Source organism: Apis florea, unplaced genomic scaffold, assembly GCF_048593485.1.
Source record: "Apis florea isolate Af1SG1 unplaced genomic scaffold, ASM4859348v1 contig_3036_pilon, whole genome shotgun sequence".
In the NCBI taxonomy this organism is placed as follows: domain Eukaryota; kingdom Metazoa; phylum Arthropoda; class Insecta; order Hymenoptera; family Apidae; genus Apis; species Apis florea.
Window position 1 is genome coordinate 669,352 of NW_028256694.1, and position 21,250 is coordinate 690,601.

Sequence of the window (21,250 nt, forward strand, 5' to 3'; positions counted from 1 at the left end):
TTCAACTGCAACTATATACGAAGACGAGCTCTATCGGCCAGCAAGTGATTCTAGATAGCGAGACCTCTGCCTCTCTCATTGGTTGCTGGTGGGGTCGTTCCGGGTCGTTCTCCACCCCGGACGAAAACTCTTCGTTCGCCATCTTCTCCAAGGAATCATCATCGTTCGCCTTATCGACCTCCTTGATGGCCCTTCGTCCTTTTTATAGCGTACACGCTTGTATACGCTTTCGTGGCAAGAAGCCTTCCTTGAGACTCGAGGTGGAAACAGTGAAGTTTGAAATTTTTACTTCGACTTTATATCGAGTGGATATAATTAAAAGTTGAATATAAGAACGTGTTAAAACATTTTTAAGAAGATTTTCGAATTAGAAAAATCCTCGAAATAATAAATTTCGATTAAATATTTTGCTTGAGCATATATAGTATATTTCTTTTTATTATCAGGATACAATTCGAACTCTTTGTTGGTCAAAAGGAAACGAAATTGTGAAAAGAATTAAATATCGTTAGATAATTTTTTTTTATTTTGCGTAATTAATATTTCAAGTACACGTTGACAGATTTTAGACGAATCATTTCAAAGAACAGTAATTTTAATTTAAGAGGATGTATAAATTTCATGTGGATATTTTTATGAATGCTTGTGTTATTGCTTAAATATTAGTGAGGAAGAAAACTCGTCATACTTGAGGAAGAAAAATGGTAAATTATTTTTATACGAGTAAAATCATAGTTTCTTTGATAATTAAGATGGATCAAAAGAAGATAGTATCTTCTTTTTTAATTAGATTTATATACCTGTTGCCAAAATTGATGATTAGACGTATATGCACGATGAATAAATATAGGAAACGGCATTTTGTTTCTACTTTGTTTGCCACGGGTTTAAAAATAGTTACAAGAAATAGATTTATTTTTTGTGCAATATCTTCAGCAACTTAACAATTAAATTTATTTTGATTAACAATTTTATAAGGAAACGAGTAAGTTTTTTAGTTTTTACAAAGCGAATTGAAATTCCAAACTATTTTCTTATAAAAAAAGTTATAAATGAAAATCAATTTTTCACAACAGATACATACGAATGACATATTATAATTTTTATATACATTATATTTGAAAAACATTTCGCATAAATTTATAAGTATAAGTCGTTTTTATTAAAGTTAATGTTATCAGACACGTTCAGTAACAGACGAGGATATTAATTTAAGTTCCCATATCTTTTTAATGAAATAAAATTTGTGAAAAATAATCCGTGATAAATAATTTATACGATTAAATGTGCGATACGAGTTCATTGATTCTTGATTCTTCTTACTTAATTACTTAATTATGATTTTTCTATAATAGGATGTACAATCTTGTGTAATAATAGAAATCTAATAATAATTCATGTTTCAACGAACAGATTTAATCTGTTCAGGAATTATATTACCAAGATATTTTAATTAAAAATAAATTAATAGAATTCTGTTCATCATGTTAAAAAATGTTCAACGATAAAATTATACATCATTACGTTTCATAATATATTTCAAATAATTATATTTCATTTTGTGACACATTGAAATTTTCCATCTCAATGTAAGAAAAATGATCGTAAAAATGTTAACATCTTAAACATCGTATCAAATCATTACGCAACTCGAACAAGCTTATATCTACACAAGTCGTACATGCAAATTAATCAAACAACGTGAGCGACGATACATTCTCTATATATCTGTACTGAATAAATGCAACGCATTTTATTTTAACTTTTAAGAAGAAACAATTTCATTTTCTCCAATTATTTTTTATCGATTCCAATTAATCGTGAGTGTATGCCTCACGATAGAATTGAAAGAAGAACTTGCTTTCTTATTACCACAGTGAGACATGCTTTGTTTGTTTGATATCCATTCTACGGAAAGCACGTCATTTGTTTATAGAAAGCGTTACGATAACGATGATTTTTCAGAGACTTTTTAAACGTACATCGCAATTTCTACTCCTCGTGTTGCTGAATCAGTGAAAGAAAATGATTAAGACTTTTTTTTTTTGTATATTTGCATTTTATAGTTTTTTTTTTCTGATCCATAAATCGAAAAAAAAAAAAAAAAGATACGAATGTTAGAAATTTAATAGGATAAGAAAGAAAACTTAATTTATGGTGTGTGTTTTTTCCTCTTTTTAATGAATTCTTTAATCTACGTAAATATGATTATTAATGGCGATGATGCGGAGTAAATTGTTATAGAAATATTAGAATATTATATGGAAATTTCGTCATAAATATGCTTATCTATCAAAATTAAGTAACACATAATATTTAGACATTTTTTTTATCAATGATATATGATAATATTTATAGTTTTGTTTCGTTGATTGAACAGGAAACAGAGAGAATAACGAATGAATGAAAATCATAACGGGAAAAACCGTTTTTCCTTGATATATAGTTCGATTGAGAAACTTGGTGAAGAGGAAATTTATTAATATCTTCTATGATTAAAAATCATTGCGATATCTAGAAATGTGAATAAGTCTCTAACTTATTTATGAAATAAATGAATATTCAATGTTTAAAATCGTTAGAAATGACTAATTTGAAATACGAATGCGAATAAACAAGATCTGTCACTCAAGGAAAAAAGTATTTCTTTCGATAACAATATTTCAAAGTAATATTTTATTATTCAACATTGTAATGTAAAATTCTATTGAAGATATTATTTGAATGAAATATGAAGAATTGTATGCAATATATTTCTCTGTTCGATGAAATTTATCAATGTTGAACTTGTTTTTCAATCAGGATTAAAAATCATGTTTTCAAACAAACAAGATTAGGTAGATTGTCAAGTCCAGAAAGTCTTCGGTATTCGATGGTAAGTTAAAGTTGAACTGTTCGACCTAGTTGGCTACACGCCTATAAAACAAATCCTTATCGTGCCAGCACATTATAGTAATACTTATCTACTTACATTATTAAGTAGTATACATATATTAGATTGTCAACATGTACAGGTGGTTTCATAATTTGGACGAAGTTTTTTTTTAACCCCTCGAAATTAAGAGAATTCTAAATAACAAACGAACTGTTTGCAAAAATTATTGTAATCTTTTGCCACGTAAGTAAGTATCACATATTCCACTTTATATAATAGATAATAGTGAGATTAGTATAAATATCGATTGGATTTTGTGTGTACCTGTGCGTGTGTGTGTGTGTGTAGGAAGAATGAACTCGAGAATGTTGTTTATGTATCCATTGATATTGATGTACTCGTACATGGTTTGAAATTTGACCATGAAATTTAATTGAAAATTGATTGAATATATGGACATAGATTCAGTGAATAATTAATTGGTATTTTCAACAGTTAGTTAGATTTGGTTTAGAGTTGGATTTACAAAGTCTACGATTTATATCTGATTTCAATAGTTTATTCAATAGTTTTTGTACTCTACGAAGCATCGAAAATATATAGATGAATGCTGATTATGTTTAATTTAGATTAGTTTTTGGATTATGTCTAAATTTACTTCGAACATATCCGACTTTAGTTTGATTTAGGGTATCTCTGAGTTTATTTTGAGTTAGATTAGTGGTTTGAAAAAGTCCTGTTTTGATATACGAGACTGCAGATTTTTCGTATTTTATTTTTTTCAAAGATTATTGGGGTCATTGGGAATCAGCGCACATATATACATACACACATAGATAAAATCCGACAGACACCAGTTCATGGTGCGTACCGGTTCGTTATAGCGGTATTTCATCTTTTTTATAATTATTATTGGGAATTAACAGGAATTATATAAATGATATTAAAAAAAAAATCTTGTTTACATTTGTGAAGAGATTATTATTTCCTCGTTAAACGTTTTTATTTAAAAATTCTGAAAAATGTCTGATTTTTTAAATGGGAGGGGGAGATGAAATTTAAACGATCTTTGTTCTATTGTGATTAAATAATTATTGATATGGGGGAATGGATACGAGTAAAAAGAATTAACAATATTTTTCGTTTCTTCTCTTCGTTTCAACATTAAATATAATAATAATATTTTTGTGTAATTTCAATTTTTGTTTTTAAATCGGTGAAATGGATGAAGAAATTATTTTCACTATTATAGCGCAAAAAGAAACTATTGTATTTATTTAATTTATGTAACAGCTAAAAGAGAAGCTTTAAATCAAGGATATATTATTTTTAAAAAGAGGGGAGATATTAAGCGTACGTGTCCAGCTTATCTTCGAGAAATACGATATTTTGAAACGAGATAGCTTTAAAGAAAAATTAAGAAGGCCAAGGGCAGAAATATGCATATAATGTGTCGAATTATTTCAAACACATTGCATGAAAATGTAAATATAATTTCGAAAAATCAATAAAAATTCTATTTATCTTATATTTTTATATTTTCTATCTCTTAAACGATTAGTATAATTGAAGACATTGAAAACACAGGCAATCCTAGATCACTGTTATGAATTTTACCATGCCCTGAATAGGATGTGTTACGCTCGATTCAGTAAGCGAGCCATTCATTCCTGATCACGCTACGAGCCACGAGATTTCGTCTGCTCGATTATTATCAATTACATAAATCGATTCCTCGAAATGTGTTTTGCACGCGCCGCATATAGATAATAAGAGTTATCAACATGGACTCGTCGATGAAGAACGATGCAAATGAAATAAAGTTGCATGGGAAGAAATTAAACTTAAATAATTAAAATAAATGATATTATCAATAACAGAATATCATATTAATTTAAATTTAAATTTTTGAAGAGAAATATTTAACATTATTTGTGATTTATGATGTCTACTCATTGAATAAAGTATTTGTATTCTTAGAAAAATTTCGCAATAGATTAAATTAAAATTTGTGTCTAAATATATATAATTAAAGTAAAATATTCGAAAGATTAATATAATTGGATTTACTTCGTTGATATATTATTTTTTTTTTTTTTCAGATTGTCAAGGTAAACTTCACTTTTCAGGAAACAATTCCACAGGAAAAATTCTAACACATTAAATGTGAAATCACGCGATGTTGGTAATCTCCTTCGGATGGTACGATACGTCTTATAAATTTCCAAAAACGATTGACGAGCTGAAACAAAAATAATTACAGCCCCTATTAACGAATTAATTCCTGTTATCTCTGCTATTATGGCATGAACGTGTAATGAAAAATTAGATAAAACGAGCAAAAGCTCGAAGAGATTATTTGAATGATAATTGATTGTCTTTCATTGATTAATTATTATTAAATTAAAAAGAATTTTAAATAAAGTTTTGTTTTAAATAGTTCGTGTTTTCCAGTTTGAAAAAATATGTCGCTTAATTTGAATATCCCTATATACGTTAAACCGAAGTTGTCAAAGTTAATAATTTATAACAGAATAAGAGATAAATTTCAGGATCGTACTGGTAAAACTTCACGATAATTTGGTCACGTACACTTGGTCACGTATACTTACACAACAGTCATTTCAATTATATTCTCTGATGAGGTCACAAAAGTATTTAAACGCTTAGATACAAACAATATTAACAATTAATTTTCTATATTGATCTTCAATATTAATCTTAAAATAATAAAACCAATCATTAACCATTTAATCAAATAATTAGCAGGATGAATTTATCGATCGAACAAATTTAATTCGTATTTATTCAGGAATATTAATAATACAATCTTTCTTTATATCTTGAATATAATTAATTAAAAATAAACTGTAGACTTATAATAATTTACTTACAGAATTCATCGCAAATGAAAGTTCTTGTATAAGATATTTATATATTGATTAAAAAAATATATTGTAAAACATAGTATATTTTTATGCAGATAACAAAACGTTTTATTTTTTCTTAACTCAATTTTAATTTATGTATTATTAAATCATTCAGTATAAATAATAATTCGTCAAATAAAGTAGAATTTATTAAATAGAATGTTGTTTTGAAACAATGTATCATTATTTTTTATTTAACAAGATTTTTTAGAATAATAAAAGATAATTTGTTGTATCTCCTTGAATCTTTCTTGAATTCCATGAAATATAAATAATGTATTTCCACAAATTATGATACATTTGAACAGTGATTCATAAATATCAATTTTTACGTCAACAGAGGAATGAAACATTTTTATATATTTTAAAAATTAAAGATGATGTGTATACCTTAATAAGAATAATTAATAAATTTTAATAGAAATATAATAGAATGTTTATTTAATTTGAGATCCATCAATTATTTAATTGATATTTCGATAATGTAATTGATGACAGAAAGATGTACAAAGTAAGTTTCATTATAAAATAAAATAAAAATTATTCGATGATTACTCATCATTAATCATTAGTTATAAGCTGTATACTCTATTTAAAAATATAGACCACTTCATTTTATAAATGTATATAAATGCATATTTTCATCCTTCATCCTAAGTGTTATTAATAATCTTCTATATTCAAATTTTATTAAAATTGAAAATAAAATAGTGAAGAATTCGTTACATCAAAATGCATTGTTAGAAAAAAATGTTGTTTTATACGTGTATTTTGATAGTTGAGAAGGGATAGAAAGAGAAACCGAAAGGAAGATTAAAAGATTAATTTTACATATTGAACAGTTATCATGTTTTGTTCATAATTTATGTTTGATTGAGAGCAAAAGTCAAGAATGATATCACAAATGATTGAAATTGTGTTTACTTTATTAATTACAAGTAAGTAATTGTTATGTTGAATTTAATTTTCCTTGAAGAATTATTTGTCTTAATTTTATTTTTTCAGAAAACTTTTTTCATTGTATGGGTGTATGATTATAATTAGGATAAAAAACGTGAAAATATAAGGATTGATTAATGAAAAAATGCATTTGTTCCATTCACTTTTATAAATAATCAATTTTATTTATTTTTCTAAAATAATTTCGAAACTTCTGCATAATATTTAACTCGTATTTAAATTATTTCTTTCTTATTTTTTTATTTGAATCAAATGATACGTATCGATAGAAAAGTTAGTAATTTAATTTCATTTAAAATTGTTCAAAATTACGAAACAAGATTCTCGCGCCATCTATATATGCGATGGATTATTATTGGTCGGTAGATTATTTGTCCGATGGCATTCATTTTACATTTCTTACTTTTATAATACCTTGAATTTTTACAATTACTTAATAAAGTATCAATTAAGATTTACAAAAGCACTTTACTTTGCAATACATATAATTATAACTATAATCCACGACTAATTTAATCGCATATTAATCCTTCATTTTTCTTAATTAAATATTTTATTATTGCTTATTATTTACGTATTTTATTATTATTTAATTTTCAATGAAAATTAAATTTTATATTATTTGCTGACTTGTCGTAGAACAATGACATAGATGACTTAAAATTTCCATTTGATTTATTGGTTTATTAAGAAAACGTTATTGTTGCTTGTATGTACATACTTTTTTACTGGTAGAATCTATATCTGAATTTCCAAATCGCAATTAATGTGCCATATATTTTTTATTATATTTTACTAATGAATAAATATCTACATTTCAGGTCCTGGAGATTTTTGAGATCATCTTAAATATTGCCACAATAATATCATAATTCATCGCCTGGTGAATGAGTTTCCTGTCAATTTACCAGAATAGCAGTTAGTTTCATCAGGCGGCCAAAGCATCGACAGTAGTAAAGTCACGCATTTACGTTGCAATTAGATAAGGTAAGATTCTTTAAGTTTTCGTTTATCAATTAATTTTTTTGCAATTTTACATTTCATCGAATTATTACGATGATTAAATATCACGTGTTTCAATTGTTAATTTAATTTAATCATTAATTGCGAAAATATTGTACAATAATTTATACATAAAAAATCTTTACAGGGTTTCTTGTAACAACGAATATGCAGTGATCGTGATGTGAAAAAGTAAGTCGAAAGTATGTAATAAAATTTTTTTCATTTGAGACGTTGTTTTCGAGTAAAATAAGTTTGAGAAATTTTTAACTAGACTAGTTTTCGATTAGATACGAATGAAGTAAATAACTATTCTAGTTGTGTGAAAATAAGTAAAGAAAAAAATGTAAAATAAAATTTTATCGCTTAAGTCACTATTATTATTATTATCGTTAATTTCTAATCTTTTAAATCTCTACAATCTAAAATAATTTTCTTTTTTATTTTTTCACAGATAAAAATTTAATAAAACTTTGAAAAAGAGAAAGGAAAAAATGAAAAAAATATTATTAACGGTTAAAAAAAAAAAGTATTTTTAGGTATATAATACAATGTTTAATTTGATCTATTTTGAATCGTGATACTCGCAATAAATACTACAATAATTGTTACAATTTTTCAAATTTATATTTCATACTGATTTACTTACTATATTTTACTTGAAAATATTTTGAAGAAATTTTTTATAAATATCAGTTTTTAATTTTGCCAATCACTGATAACTCAATAATATTTACAGATGAACTGTTCAAATCCATATTTTATAATAATATTATTTATATCGCATGTATAATAATAATAATAATAATAATAATAATACAAATTTATGAAAATATATAAATTACAATTGATATTAAAAAAATCTTTAATGTTCTACTTGTTTGTTACATTTCAATTTTTTTTTTTTTTTTTTTTTTTTTTGGAAGTCAAATAATTAAATTGAAGATGAAATTTATATCGACCGTGATTTCGTGTTTATTTCGGTTTTTTCCATCTTCTTTGTAAATAACCTTTATTGAAAGAGGATTAGGGGTGTGTACATATAATATACATCCATATCAGTGAAGGAACAGTGCAAATTTCGTCATTGTCGAACGGAGAAATGGAATTTTCCATTATGTATTTTGTTCACTATTTAGTTTACAAATTTAAGGAAGTTTTAAGAAGGCCCGAAAAACGGACACATAACAGATAATTAATAGTTCATGTAAATGTATATAGAAATTTTGCATATTCTATTTTATTTTATCAAATTTAATGATCTCACTGACAAATATTTTGTTAAAAATATATATTTTAAAACACACGAAATATATTTTTATTAAAAATTTAAGAACTAATCTTGAAGAGGACTTCGTGTGAATCATTTGATAATGTTTCCACAGATGAATCAGTTTTATTTTAGTAAGAAACGTGAATCACATTTTCGATAAAATTTGAAGTAATAAATAACTAAGTGAAGCTTACTAAACAGTCATACAGATACATTTTCAATATTCTAAAATTCATTATTATGTATGATAAATTGCTTCAATATTAAAATATTTAGAAGAATGTTATCAATTATCTGAGGCTTTATGTGAAATAATTAATAGAAGAGAGGCAGATAAAAAGTTTGACTTTAAATTTTTTTCTTTAAAAAAAAAAAAAAAAAAAAAAAAGAATCGCATTAGTGCATTTTCTGAAATTCATATTAACCCGTATTAATTCGCATATTGCAGGATGTGATGCCTTTTACTTGATTGTTCGAAAGAAATTTTCCTGCGAAATCCCTAGGCATGGGCCATTGGACAAATTGACGATGGAGCGGTGTTGTGCGGGTGGAGATGACTTTTTTGTCTATCGCCGATATGATTCGTTTCGATAACCAGTTTCGCCCCACCAAAGTCTGGATTTACATACGTGTCGCAGGAGGCTTTTACGTTCGCTTGATTTTAACACGAATTGTAGTTTCGCGGCAGGCATGAACGGTGCGTGCAGCTGAAACTACGATCCGCTTCTTCTTGTTTTACCACGGTGCACGTTGTAACTATTGTTGTAACGCGCAACCATAATTTCCTTTCTTTCTTTTTTTTTATTTTCCTCACCTTCTCTTCCTCACCCTTAACTCTCTTTGTTGTAAGAAGAGAAGAAGCGCGCAGTAGTCATTTTTTCCTTTTTTTAAGATTTTTGTTGTTGTGTTTGTGCGAATTCTCCTCAGTGGCAACCGATAGACTGATCGATAGACTTAAGGAGGGAAAACAAAAAGGGATATTTAATGCATTCTTCAGTGAAGTTCAAAGGCAAGTTTCTTAATTCGCGATGAGATTTTTTTTTTAAGCATTTTCGCTCTCTTTATTTTTTCATGTGATTTCGAACAAGGTTGAGTAAAATTGGATGTTTTATAGATATTTTTTTAAATAAGGTATTGTTTAATAATTAAAGTTTCTGATTAATGATGAAAAATCAGACATATACTTTTTTTTTTATTGCATACTTACAAAAGTTTAATGTTTCACTTTTCAACAAATTTTAACAACGAAGAAAAGATAAAATATTAGAGTACTATATTATTATTATTATTATTATATTAGTAAATAAATCATATTTTAAAGGAGAAACTTTCAATTATTATAAGGTGAATATAAGACTTTTGATGCAAAAAGTCTTTTCTTTTCTTGTCTGATTTTTTATTAATATATAAAATTATCATCGAAATTTATTCTATGTTTTTTTTTTTATATTTTTAGGAAGATGGTTTCGAATGGTTTCATGGACGAAACTTGACATAAAATTTTCGTCAAATTGTTGTAATTTTAAGCAAAAAATTACGAAAATTCTATTAATATAATTAAAATTTATTAATTACGAAAGTTAAATCTCTTTGATCATCGTGATGCATTAATTTATGAAAATATATTTTCTAATAGATAATTAAATATCGTCGAAATTTTTATTTATTGCGATATTCTAAAGTTAGCAATATTGTATAAATATATCGTTTATTTAACGATTTCGATTTAACTCGAAATAATTAGACAAAATGATAAAATTTTATTTAAAGAGAAATTCCAAGATCTTTTCTCCCCCATCGAAACCATCCATTGAAACCTTTGCGTGTTTCGTAGATGAAAAACATTTTCTTGCAAATAGCATGAATTATTCACAAATAATTGTTCCTTTGCGAGTTAAACTTAATTTTAAAAACAAATTTAAAATTTAACTTTAAAATTATTATCGAAATTTTTATTGTGAAAAACTAATAATAAAAAAATTTAATATTAGAAAAAATACTGGCGTTTTGTCGCTAGTAAAGATAAATTGGCGAAGAATTAACATTTTAATATTGTTTTTCCTCTTGTTTATTACATTTGTCATGAACCATACTGAAAAACGAGGAAATCACGTAACAGGCACGTTTTGAATTATTTCAAAAGTCACGTAAAATTTTAACTTTCTCGTTTTATATTAAATTTACTGAAATATTTGCACGATCAAAGAAATGTTTATTCGCAGTGAAAGATGTACGAACAAATACGAATAGTAATATTATAAATAATGTTTATTATTATTTTTAAAATTTCGTTACAAAATTTCATTACAAAATAAAAATATCAGTGAACGTTACTACAATATTTCTTGTATTTCTTCGTTATAACAAGTAGTTATTAAATTAGGAATACAAATTTAAATGGAAAAAATCTTTTATATTATAGATATTATCATTATTTGAAAAAGTTAGAAAAGCTATTTAATCTGATATTATTGCAGTGGAACTTTTCTTTATTTTTTTTCTACAAGTTTTCTACAATTAAAATAATCTTGCAAATGTTTTCTTTATTAATCAGATAAAAATTGTATACAGAAACTTATATTTAAATTATTATGAAAAATTTTTTTATCTTTCAAGTCATTACGATATATGAAATTTCTGATACAAATTTTATCGATTTTAAGAGATTAAACAAATATCGTTTGCATACCGTGTCAACAACTTATAAGAGATAATTATAATTTTTTTATAAACAATATCTCGATCATTTATTTATTATAATTTAACAAAGTTTTTAACAAGTATTTTTTTTTTTTTAATAAATTATTTAATTACCTTCGAGCTATTATATGTGATATTACGTTTTAAGATTTTCCAAAGTATTCTAAAGTATTAAAGTGGTATTTAAAAAATACATAAATTATTTCAAGCGCTATAAATTATTTCAGGATTTCCTAATGGAGTTTTAAATAAATAAAACTTTTAGATCTACGTATAATTAGAATACTTAAATTTAAATTTGTTTAAATTTAAATTGTTGATGAATGTCAGTTATAATGATTAATCATCGTTATATTTTTCTGAAAGCATCGAAAAATGCATTAATTATCTGAAGATAATCATACTTACGTGTGCTAAATACATAGAAGGATGTTTATTAAATATTTATTTTCACAAATATTTTGTTCCATTGTCGGGATATCTCGAAATTTTCCCCCTCGTTATCAATTGGAATTAGATGATTTGCTTGTACATTCATTGTACACTAAAATTTGTATCTCTTTGATAATAAAAGATAACGAATTACCCTTCGTTTATATTTTTAATTAAAACGAATGATAAAATTATAAGATCACAATGTTTGCTTTATCGAAAAATGGATGCTTAATTATTTGCCAATAAAATTTGTTTGAACATCGATATGAAAGATAAAGAAATTATACTTGTTTTGTTGTGATGATGCTTCTTTTCATGTCATTCATGTTTTTCTAAATTTTTTTTTCTTTCTTTTGTGGAATAATTTTCATGATCGATGATTTTAATTTTATTATTATTTTTCTTACATATTATATTAACAAATAATTTTTTTTTTTTTTCATAAAGAATTCATTGTATATATAATATTAGGTAATAATATTGGGTAATAAAATATAAGTAAAATACAAAGAATATATTATAATTATTGTACGAACGTTTAATTTTACAAAATTTCTTAATAATGATTTATAATATTTCGAAATATTTACAAACTTCTTGCTTTATTCAAATTTTATAACATTCAACGTTTTTAATCGATTGAATTTATTGATTAATCAATTATATAGTTCATTGTTTTTTCTTTCAATACAATCTGATAACCATTCATCTTTTAAATGAGATATTTTTTAAAATTATATTACACAATACCGAATATAACTTGTTGTAAATTTATATATAATAAAATAAAATAACAAAGAATAGAATTTATGCATAAACACATGCTCTCTAATTAATTTTCAAACATTTATATAAATTTGAGAAATTTCAAACACCTCGTGTGTTTATAATATTTATAAATATAGATACGTGGAAGTCGATCGACACAAGTCATCGAGTTGTATACAAATATTCAACTCGAAACTTTATTCGTATTTAATTCTTCAGTTCGGCCGTGACTCTCATCGCAGCACCATTAAATAATCGTATTTAAATTTGTTACAGTGTTGAAAATCAGTGTTAAAGTATTAAATTTTATATTCTATTAATTAACACCATAATTTATTTTGTTTAAATTTTCTTCTCTTCTTTTATCCAACGAAACAGTACAGATTTTTTTTACAATATTATTGTATTATAATTTAACTGCTCATTACATATTGAACTGTAAATTAAAGGCATGTTCACTTTATATTACACGTTGCATATATATATAATTATATATGCATTTCAATAGATATTTCAAAGATTTTAAAATAAATTTTTTCTTACAACTCTGCTTGTTCGAATATTTTCCATAAATGTTTAGTTAAATTTAATTAATTCTATGAATTGATACGCACGCAATTTAAAACTTTTCAAGTATATCGTCATATTTTTTATATCCCTTTAATCTTCGATTAACCGATTCTCTTTGAATAGGAAAAAATTGATTAAAATTTATCGTTTTGGGATTAGGATCTGCAACTTTTTTATATTCCCTCATTTCGAAATAAATCGAACTATGATTTATCGAGAAAACCACTTTTTTTTTTTTTTTTTTTAAGTTCTTAGATACGAGTGTATAAATATCTTCCTATAAATTCTCTGACAATATATCTTGAAATATTTAAAATTTATATGGTATTTTCGATCAAAAAGAGTTAATCTAAAATTATAGGAATTCATTTTGTATGGTATAATATTCGGATTTGAATTTGATTGAACATTTATGAGAGGAACGTAAACAAGTTTTAAATATTTAAAAAAAAAAAAAAAAAGAAATAGTCTAAAGTTAAAATAAATTTCTACTTATCGATTATTTCATTTTATCAATGATAATAATTATTTATTTTATTTCGAGTGTAGTGAGTGAATAATGGTGTTTAAAAGAATCTTCGACTTGTTTTCGATGTTCAGATACAATCGCTTCCGATGTATGTTATTTTGCTGTTTCGATTCTATTTATTCAATGAAATTAATTCGATAACGAGTTTAAAATTTATTAATAATCGTTTGTGTCTAGAATATTTTGATAAAACAATTTCTCAAAGTTTGGCACATTTATTAAAATTAATCATTTCTTGGTGTATCATATAAGTATATATTAAAAATTCCAATCTTTATTTCGTATTAATTTATAAATAATTTATTGGAACATTATTGTGTTAATAATGTGATTTGTAAATTTGTATGTTTCGTTACAGGCGAGGACGAAAAGTCTGAGGAATCTGGTCCTGCAGATTTCGAACGAGCAATAATTAATTCTGGTAAGTACATATCATTTTATTAAATTATGTCATAGATAGTATATAATTCAAACTGCGAATATATATCTTCATATAATTTTTGTGAATTTTCGTGATATATTCTTTTTTTTATCGAATATTTAATATTAATTACCTAATTACAAATATTACGTAAAGTTAATCATAAAATTAAAGAATAATTTGGAGAGAAAAAATCTTTCAACTTACGAAAAAAACTTTAAATATATTGTAATTTTTTTAAAAATAAATAACGTACGTGTTAAATAATTATACAAATGTAATAATAATAATTGTAAATTCTCACTGTTAATAGTTTTTATATATTCTAATCTTCCAACTTTTTAAGAGAGACAGATCTCTCTCAAAGAAAAAGAATTTTTCTTTCAAAACAACCGTATAAAAGATAGATACATTTATTAAAAAAAGGAAAAAAAGAAAAAGAGATATATAAATGTCTAAGAATCCCCATCTTTTTGCTTTCGTTTCTTTTTTTTCCTTCGAAGAAGCGAACGAGAAAAGGGTCTCTTTTTTGAGAAGAAAGGGGGAGAAAAGAATACATGCGTATCTGGAAATATTTACAAAAGAAAAAAAAAAAAAACATGAATACTCGAACAGAAACGAAAAATCTGGTTTTGAATCCAGTTTGTTCGAATACACATTTGATGTAGGTGTATATCCTCAAGCTCAAGTTCTCCAATCGAAATTATCATTTCCATCATTTCCTTCATTTTCCAAATTCGACTTTCTCGAAAAATATTATTCTCTCTTTTTAACTCTAGAACCACCACTTATTAGACACCTCGAACACCTTAATACAATTTTCTCGTTCATCCACCAAATATTACAATGTATCATCAAAAAATTGTAATAAACGTAAAATCAATTATATTATTCATTCTATTCAAACAATACTTAAGACATAAACGTGCAAGAAGATTTCCACAAATTTTCTTTTCCAATACGAATACAGGATAAATTTATTTAATTTGTTGGACAGGTTATGGAAGGTTCAATTACTTGTTACTGTTGGCCGTGTTGCCGGCCAGCTTCTCCAGCATCTTCTCCTCGTCGGCTATATCGTACGTGTTGCCGTCGGCTGAATGCGACCTGGGCCTCACCATGTTCGACAAGGGCCTACTCAACTCGATGACGTTCGCAGGTGGTATATTCATTTATTGGCGTAACCACATAACCGCGACTGTAATTACAGGTTGAGCTTAAGACACAGAGAGTCAAAGCGCGCGTTCGGTACGCTTCGAGTTTCTGGTTAGAACGAACAGTTCTGGTGTACGCTATGGACAATTTAGGGAATGTATTTTCAGACATGGTAATTAAACGACACAACTCTTGTAACTTCATCCTGCAAAATGGCCACGTGGCTCGCATGGCTAACGATCTCGAACGGTCGAGCGTTCGAGATCGGCAGATCGTTCGATTCGTCCACTTAGAAAATTGCTTCCGTTTTTTTTTTTTTTTTTTTATATATTCCGACAATACTTCGTGTGTACGCTCGAAAATTTGGACGCACCCTTCGTTTTTTAAACAACGACATTTCACATTTTTGTGCTGGAAATATCTCAATTTTAAAACGTAATGCTTGATGCTATTTTTAACGGATAAGATGTTCACGAAAATTTTGTTTAAGAAATGAAGTGAGCTTCAAGCTTTTGGACAGGAATGTACGCAGAATGTATACAGAGTGTTGATATATTCGTGGGATAGGTTTGGAGAATCATCGATTGTATAGAAAGAAAAATGCAAAAGTCGGTGTAATTGAAAATGTACGGTTATTCGTTTTGGAATTATAAGTTATAATTTAGTAGTAGAAGAAATAGAGATAGATTGGAGATGAGGATGTCTCGCTCTTACTATTTTTCTATATCAATTTTTTTCTATTTGTCCCTAGAAACGATCTTCTTGCCTCACGAATATATTAATGCCTCGTTAGATTTTTAATTATTTGCGCAGGTAAGGAAATAAGGCTTGGTTGCTTATCAGTGATACACTTAAAGATAATAACAACAAACGAATCCCTATGTGAATTTTAAAGGGTATCGGGATTGAGACTTTCTTGGAAATTTTTTTCCAAGAAAGAGGACAGATTGTTTTTCGAGAAACGAAATTTTGTGATGTAATCAGAAACGAAGATATTTTCGTTTCGTCATATTTGAGATCATATTTATAAATATTTCGTCTTCAATCTAATTCGTGTAGTATCTTTATAAATCATACAAAAATAATGGATTTATTATTCGAGAAAATTTGTTAAATAAATTTGTTTTAAATAATTGATACGAGATATTAGCGTGCTTGAATTTATTTCGTATATTATCTATGATATTTTATATCGTATTATGAATTTATATTGCATTGTTTCGTTGTTTTTATGTGTGCGATTCAAATCGATTGAACCATTCATCACAAAATTATTTGTGTTATTCTAAACAAAATAAACAAACGAGGCAAAACATTCTACGGAAAACTTTTAAAAACTTTTAGAAGCTTATCAGTTCTTTATCACGTAATTAATAGATCGTTGTAATTGTAATCGTAATGTTTTCCTCGATGTTATCTTTAATACAATTGTTTGATAAATAAATTATCAGTATCGTATCAGTATACCGTGTGTTTTTTTTTTTTTTTTTTGTAAATAAACTGATATAACGATAATAATAAAAACAGGTAGAAGAGATACGAGGATTTATGAAAACGGAAAATCCCATGGAAATATCAATGAGTATAGACAAATAAACAGATTGATTTACAATGTGTTATGTGTACAATTTTTACAATTTTTTTAAACGATTCTTTACTTAAAACAAAAATCTTATACGTAAACAAATTTCATAATAACATATAAAATATTAAGTTATCATTTATAGATTTTATTAAAAAAAACTTCGTTTCTGATTTATCCATCTGCGAATAAAAAGATTATTGCTTCTTATTGCATCATCATGTTCATATCAAAATTTGTTTAATCACAATAGTAATTATTACTCTCCAGTAATAATAATAGATATCCTCATTAATTGAGGAATTCAAGTGAATTTTTAAATAAATATACGTATATGTTTTGTATAAATCTGTATTTTTAAAAATTATTGTTATTTTTCTCAACAGCACTGAATATATTTATAATCCAAATTTTCAAAATTCCATAAACGTAAACGATGTTTTCTAACAGAAATAAATAATTAAAATAAATTTCCTTGCGATCTTCGATAATTTTTCATAATCGATAAAAATCAAAAACTTAATACGAAATCTATACGAACGAACTTATATCGATTTCTATTAACGAATCATTAATATTAACGAGAAATCCCTGCCAATTATTAACAAAAATTTGGCTGGTTTCAGGTATGATATGCACCTCGTTCTTCTGGGGATTCATGACTGACACGTTTGGTCGTAAGAAGATAATGTTTTACGGTTACATGTTCACCGGAATCATGAGTCTGGTGACATGTTTCTCGCATACCGCATGGCTTTTAATTCTGTTCAAGTTTTTCGACGGAGTAATGTAAGTTGATATTACGATCGGCATAACAATGAAAACTTGAATCGTTGCGTTTGATATCTATATTAACATCGGCAAGTACATTATATACGTGAGCTGTTTAACTGACGAATGAAAAAAAAATGTTAAACTCACGTATGATTCGGAAAAAAGAATTATTATTGTCACGTATAATTAAAATATATATATATAATTGCAGCAATGTAAATTATATTAAGATATTTAATGTAATGATTATTAAAAATAATTTCGAATATTTTTAACGTCAGCATTTCCGGCCCATACGCAGCGTTGATGTCCTATTTGGCGGAAGTGCACAACGATGCTCAACGATCTCGAACTTATATGTGGCTAGGAGTGTTTTTCTCGCTTGGAAATATTTCTCTTCCGTGTAAGTGTTCACTTTGAGAGTCGAGTTTCATACTTATTTTTCCAAAAACCATATATAAGAGCAAATAGCCTGACCTGAATTAACCTTAATCAATTCTTCCTTGTAAAATGTAATCGCTAATGGAAAAGGAAAAATGTACAAAATGGGAGTCAATATAGTCAGTTCTTCCTTATAAAATCATCTAATCATCTAATAGAAAAGAAAAAATGTACAAAATTGTTTGAAATATACATCGTTACGTGGGATAATTTTTAAAATTTGGAATGCACGAATGATTTTTAAAATTACGTTTCTCAATCGTAGGAAAAGAAATGTACGTTTGGTTTCAGGTATCGCGTGGTTGATCATACCGCAGAAATGGATTATTAATCTGGGAAACGGGGACATAGAGATCAATTCGTGGCGCGTGTTTTTAGCGATTTGCTCGTTGCCAGAATTTCTTGCCTGCATGGCTATCTTCGCATTCCCCGAAAGCCCTCGTTTTCTTTTGTTGAAAGGCAAGACGGACGAGGCTCTCGAGGTTTTTAAAAAGATATATTCCGTGAACACCGGCAAGGATCCAAACACGTATCCTGTAAGCAATAATAATTATATTATGATTTAAATGATCTTGGTTGCAGATTTAAATCTTTTCCCAGCCATACACGATTTGCTTGGAAAATTTTAAAAAAATACGGACAAGTTAATTTCAAAAATTTTTCACATTAATAATTCCACGATTCAAAGATTTATATGTGAAAGAAAGATGATGCACATTCCAGATAAAAGATCTTGAGGAAGAGTATTCGGTCGAATGTTCGAGTGACAACATACGGGACAAGCTGCGATCCTGCTGGCAACAGATCAAACCTCTCTTCCTGCCACCGAACATCTTCAAACTTATCGTGATAAGTTTGATTCAATTGGGTGCCACGATAGGGTTAGAAATTAACGAATATATTTCTTCAAATATATTTTCAACATTGTCGATTTTATTAAAATTTTCTCCCTTTTTTTTTAACGCAGACTTTTAATTGACATGATTTCGAAGTATAGTTTCTTAACGTTTCTCATGTTCAATTTTCAATGTTCAATTTTAATAATTATTAGAGTGACTGGGTATCAACGACATAAATTTTAAATTTTCAGGTCAAACTCGATTAGATTGTGGATGCCGCAATTGTTTACTATGATGGAACATTTCAAAAGTGATTACACGAAACAGGAATATTCGAGCTCCCAGCCACGTTTCTGTTACATGTTAGGCCAACGGCAAACGAATTACAGCTCCCCGTTAAGTTTCGTGAACGAAACTTTAAACGTTGCTCACACATGCATACCGGTAATTATCTATGCATGTTTAATTTCTTGCACGCATAACCACATTCATTTTTAGATTCTAGATAATGAAACGAAAGTTAAGATTTATTTAATAAAAGTTGCGAACAATTTACAATTTCGATGAGGTTAGTGTCCATCTTCGTAAAAAATAAATTAGCTTCAAGATGTTCCAATGTTTTATATATAATGCTCCTGCATATTCGTTAACAATTAAAATTTAAATTTTTCCCACATTATATATTATTGCATTTATAATTTTTGCAATTTTCATTTTAGGCGGAATTAAATTCGAAAGTGTTCATTAATTCTATCGCGATTGCGACTACCGGTGTTGTAGGATACACTTTGGCAGGATCACTGATTACTGTAATAGGGAAGAAGAAGCTTATAGGTTAAAAGATCTATCCAAACTTTTCTTTAATCTAGATTTAATTTTCACAAAATTAATCAATAAAATTGGCAATTAATTTTTATTTTTTTTTTCAGCAAGTTGTTTCATGGTGGCAGCCAGTTGCTGCACGTCACTCTATTGGGCTGAAAACAGCAATAGTATACTCGGCTTGTGCTCGGTATTCGTAGCTATGTCGAGTATAGGCGGCGCTTGCGTCGTAAACATTGTTGCTGATAATTTTCCTACGTGTTTAAGGTGTAAAAATGTTTTATTCGTTTCCTCCATATCCTATCGTATCACATTTCCAACTGTTTTAATATCCTTTTTTTTTTTTTTTTTCAGAACCATGGCAATTAGCTTCTCCATGATGATAGGCAGAATAGGAGCTGTTACAGGCAATTTATTGTTCCCGGTGTTGTTCAACTTAACTTGTCTGGGTCCTTTCTTTATGATTGCCTCCGTTTCCCTAGGTAACATTATCTCCTTTTATAAATCTTTGGCTTTAAATAAATAAGGATCATATCGTGATATGATGATGATGATGGATTAATCTTGTTTCATTCTCAATTGAATATTTTATTATTTCTTTTTTATTTCATCAGTTTTTTTCATTTCAGTATCGGCATTGTTGGTAATTATTCTTCCCAAGAAGCATACGAAGAAGAATAAATCAAAGCAGATTGCTTGATGATTATTACGAATGGATAAAATATAATCAGCTAATAATAGCTGAAAACACGGTTTGTAAATATATATATCTTGTCCTTGATTGAATGTATAATTTCAATGCATGATTTTTCATCATGTAAATATGTAAATACATTACGATTACATTCATGTAGCATAAGATATCTTCATCATATTATAAGTGTAATTCGAATAATTTTGCAAATCGAATGCATGATCTAAGTGAGATTTTTAAAATAAGTCTCGTGGTTGTATGGCACGAAATAATTTTTAAATAATTCTCGTCATTTTTAAGTCGATTTGTCAGTCTGTAAATTAGATCATAATTCTTATTGCAATGTTTTTCTAAAACAATTTAATAAAAAGAAACATTATCGTTATATAATAAAAATATATTTTCTTATTGTTTTAGAAATAATTCAATTTCTAAATAAATTGACCTTTTCGTTTCGTATTATTATTCGTCTATACAATT

General features: G+C 26.8%; 1 protein-coding gene across 3 annotated transcripts; it reads left to right on the forward strand.

Annotated features, from left to right (window-relative positions):
* Window positions 1-7,591: 7,591 nt before the first annotated feature.
* LOC100872650 (synaptic vesicle glycoprotein 2B) lies at window positions 7,592-21,166 on the forward strand. 3 transcript variants are annotated; one of them, XM_012487623.3, is made up of 14 exons: window positions 7,592-7,752; window positions 7,916-7,959; window positions 9,489-10,049; window positions 14,401-14,463; window positions 15,461-15,622; window positions 17,827-17,989; window positions 18,256-18,377; window positions 18,707-18,951; window positions 19,139-19,296; window positions 19,506-19,698; window positions 19,974-20,088; window positions 20,184-20,343; window positions 20,431-20,558; window positions 20,706-21,166. In XM_012487623.3, the coding sequence occupies exons 3-14, from the start codon at window positions 10,025-10,027 to the stop codon at window positions 20,774-20,776; spliced, it is 1,605 nt and encodes a 534-aa protein (XP_012343077.1). In that variant the 5' UTR covers window positions 7,592-7,752; window positions 7,916-7,959; window positions 9,489-10,024; the 3' UTR covers window positions 20,777-21,166. The 3 variants fall into 3 exon arrangements, with proteins under 3 accessions (XP_012343077.1, XP_086764204.1, XP_031772909.1); XM_086908078.1 differs by lacking the exon at window positions 9,489-10,049; XM_031917049.2 differs by lacking the exons at window positions 7,592-7,752; window positions 7,916-7,959; window positions 9,489-10,049; window positions 14,401-14,463; window positions 15,461-15,622 and adding an exon at window positions 15,656-15,790.
* The last annotated feature ends 84 nt before the right edge of the window (window positions 21,167-21,250 follow it).

Excerpts from the sequence above, each read along its gene's own strand:
- LOC100872650 (XM_012487623.3), top strand. The coding sequence starts at position 10,025 with ATGCATTCTTCAGTGAAGTTCAAAG. Across the intron at positions 17,990-18,255 it reads AAGTTTTTCGACGGAGTAAT|CATTTCCGGCCCATACGCAG; the intron begins GTAAGTTGATAT and ends TTTTAACGTCAG. Across the intron at positions 18,378-18,706 it reads TGGAAATATTTCTCTTCCGT|GTATCGCGTGGTTGATCATA; the intron begins GTAAGTGTTCAC and ends GTTTGGTTTCAG.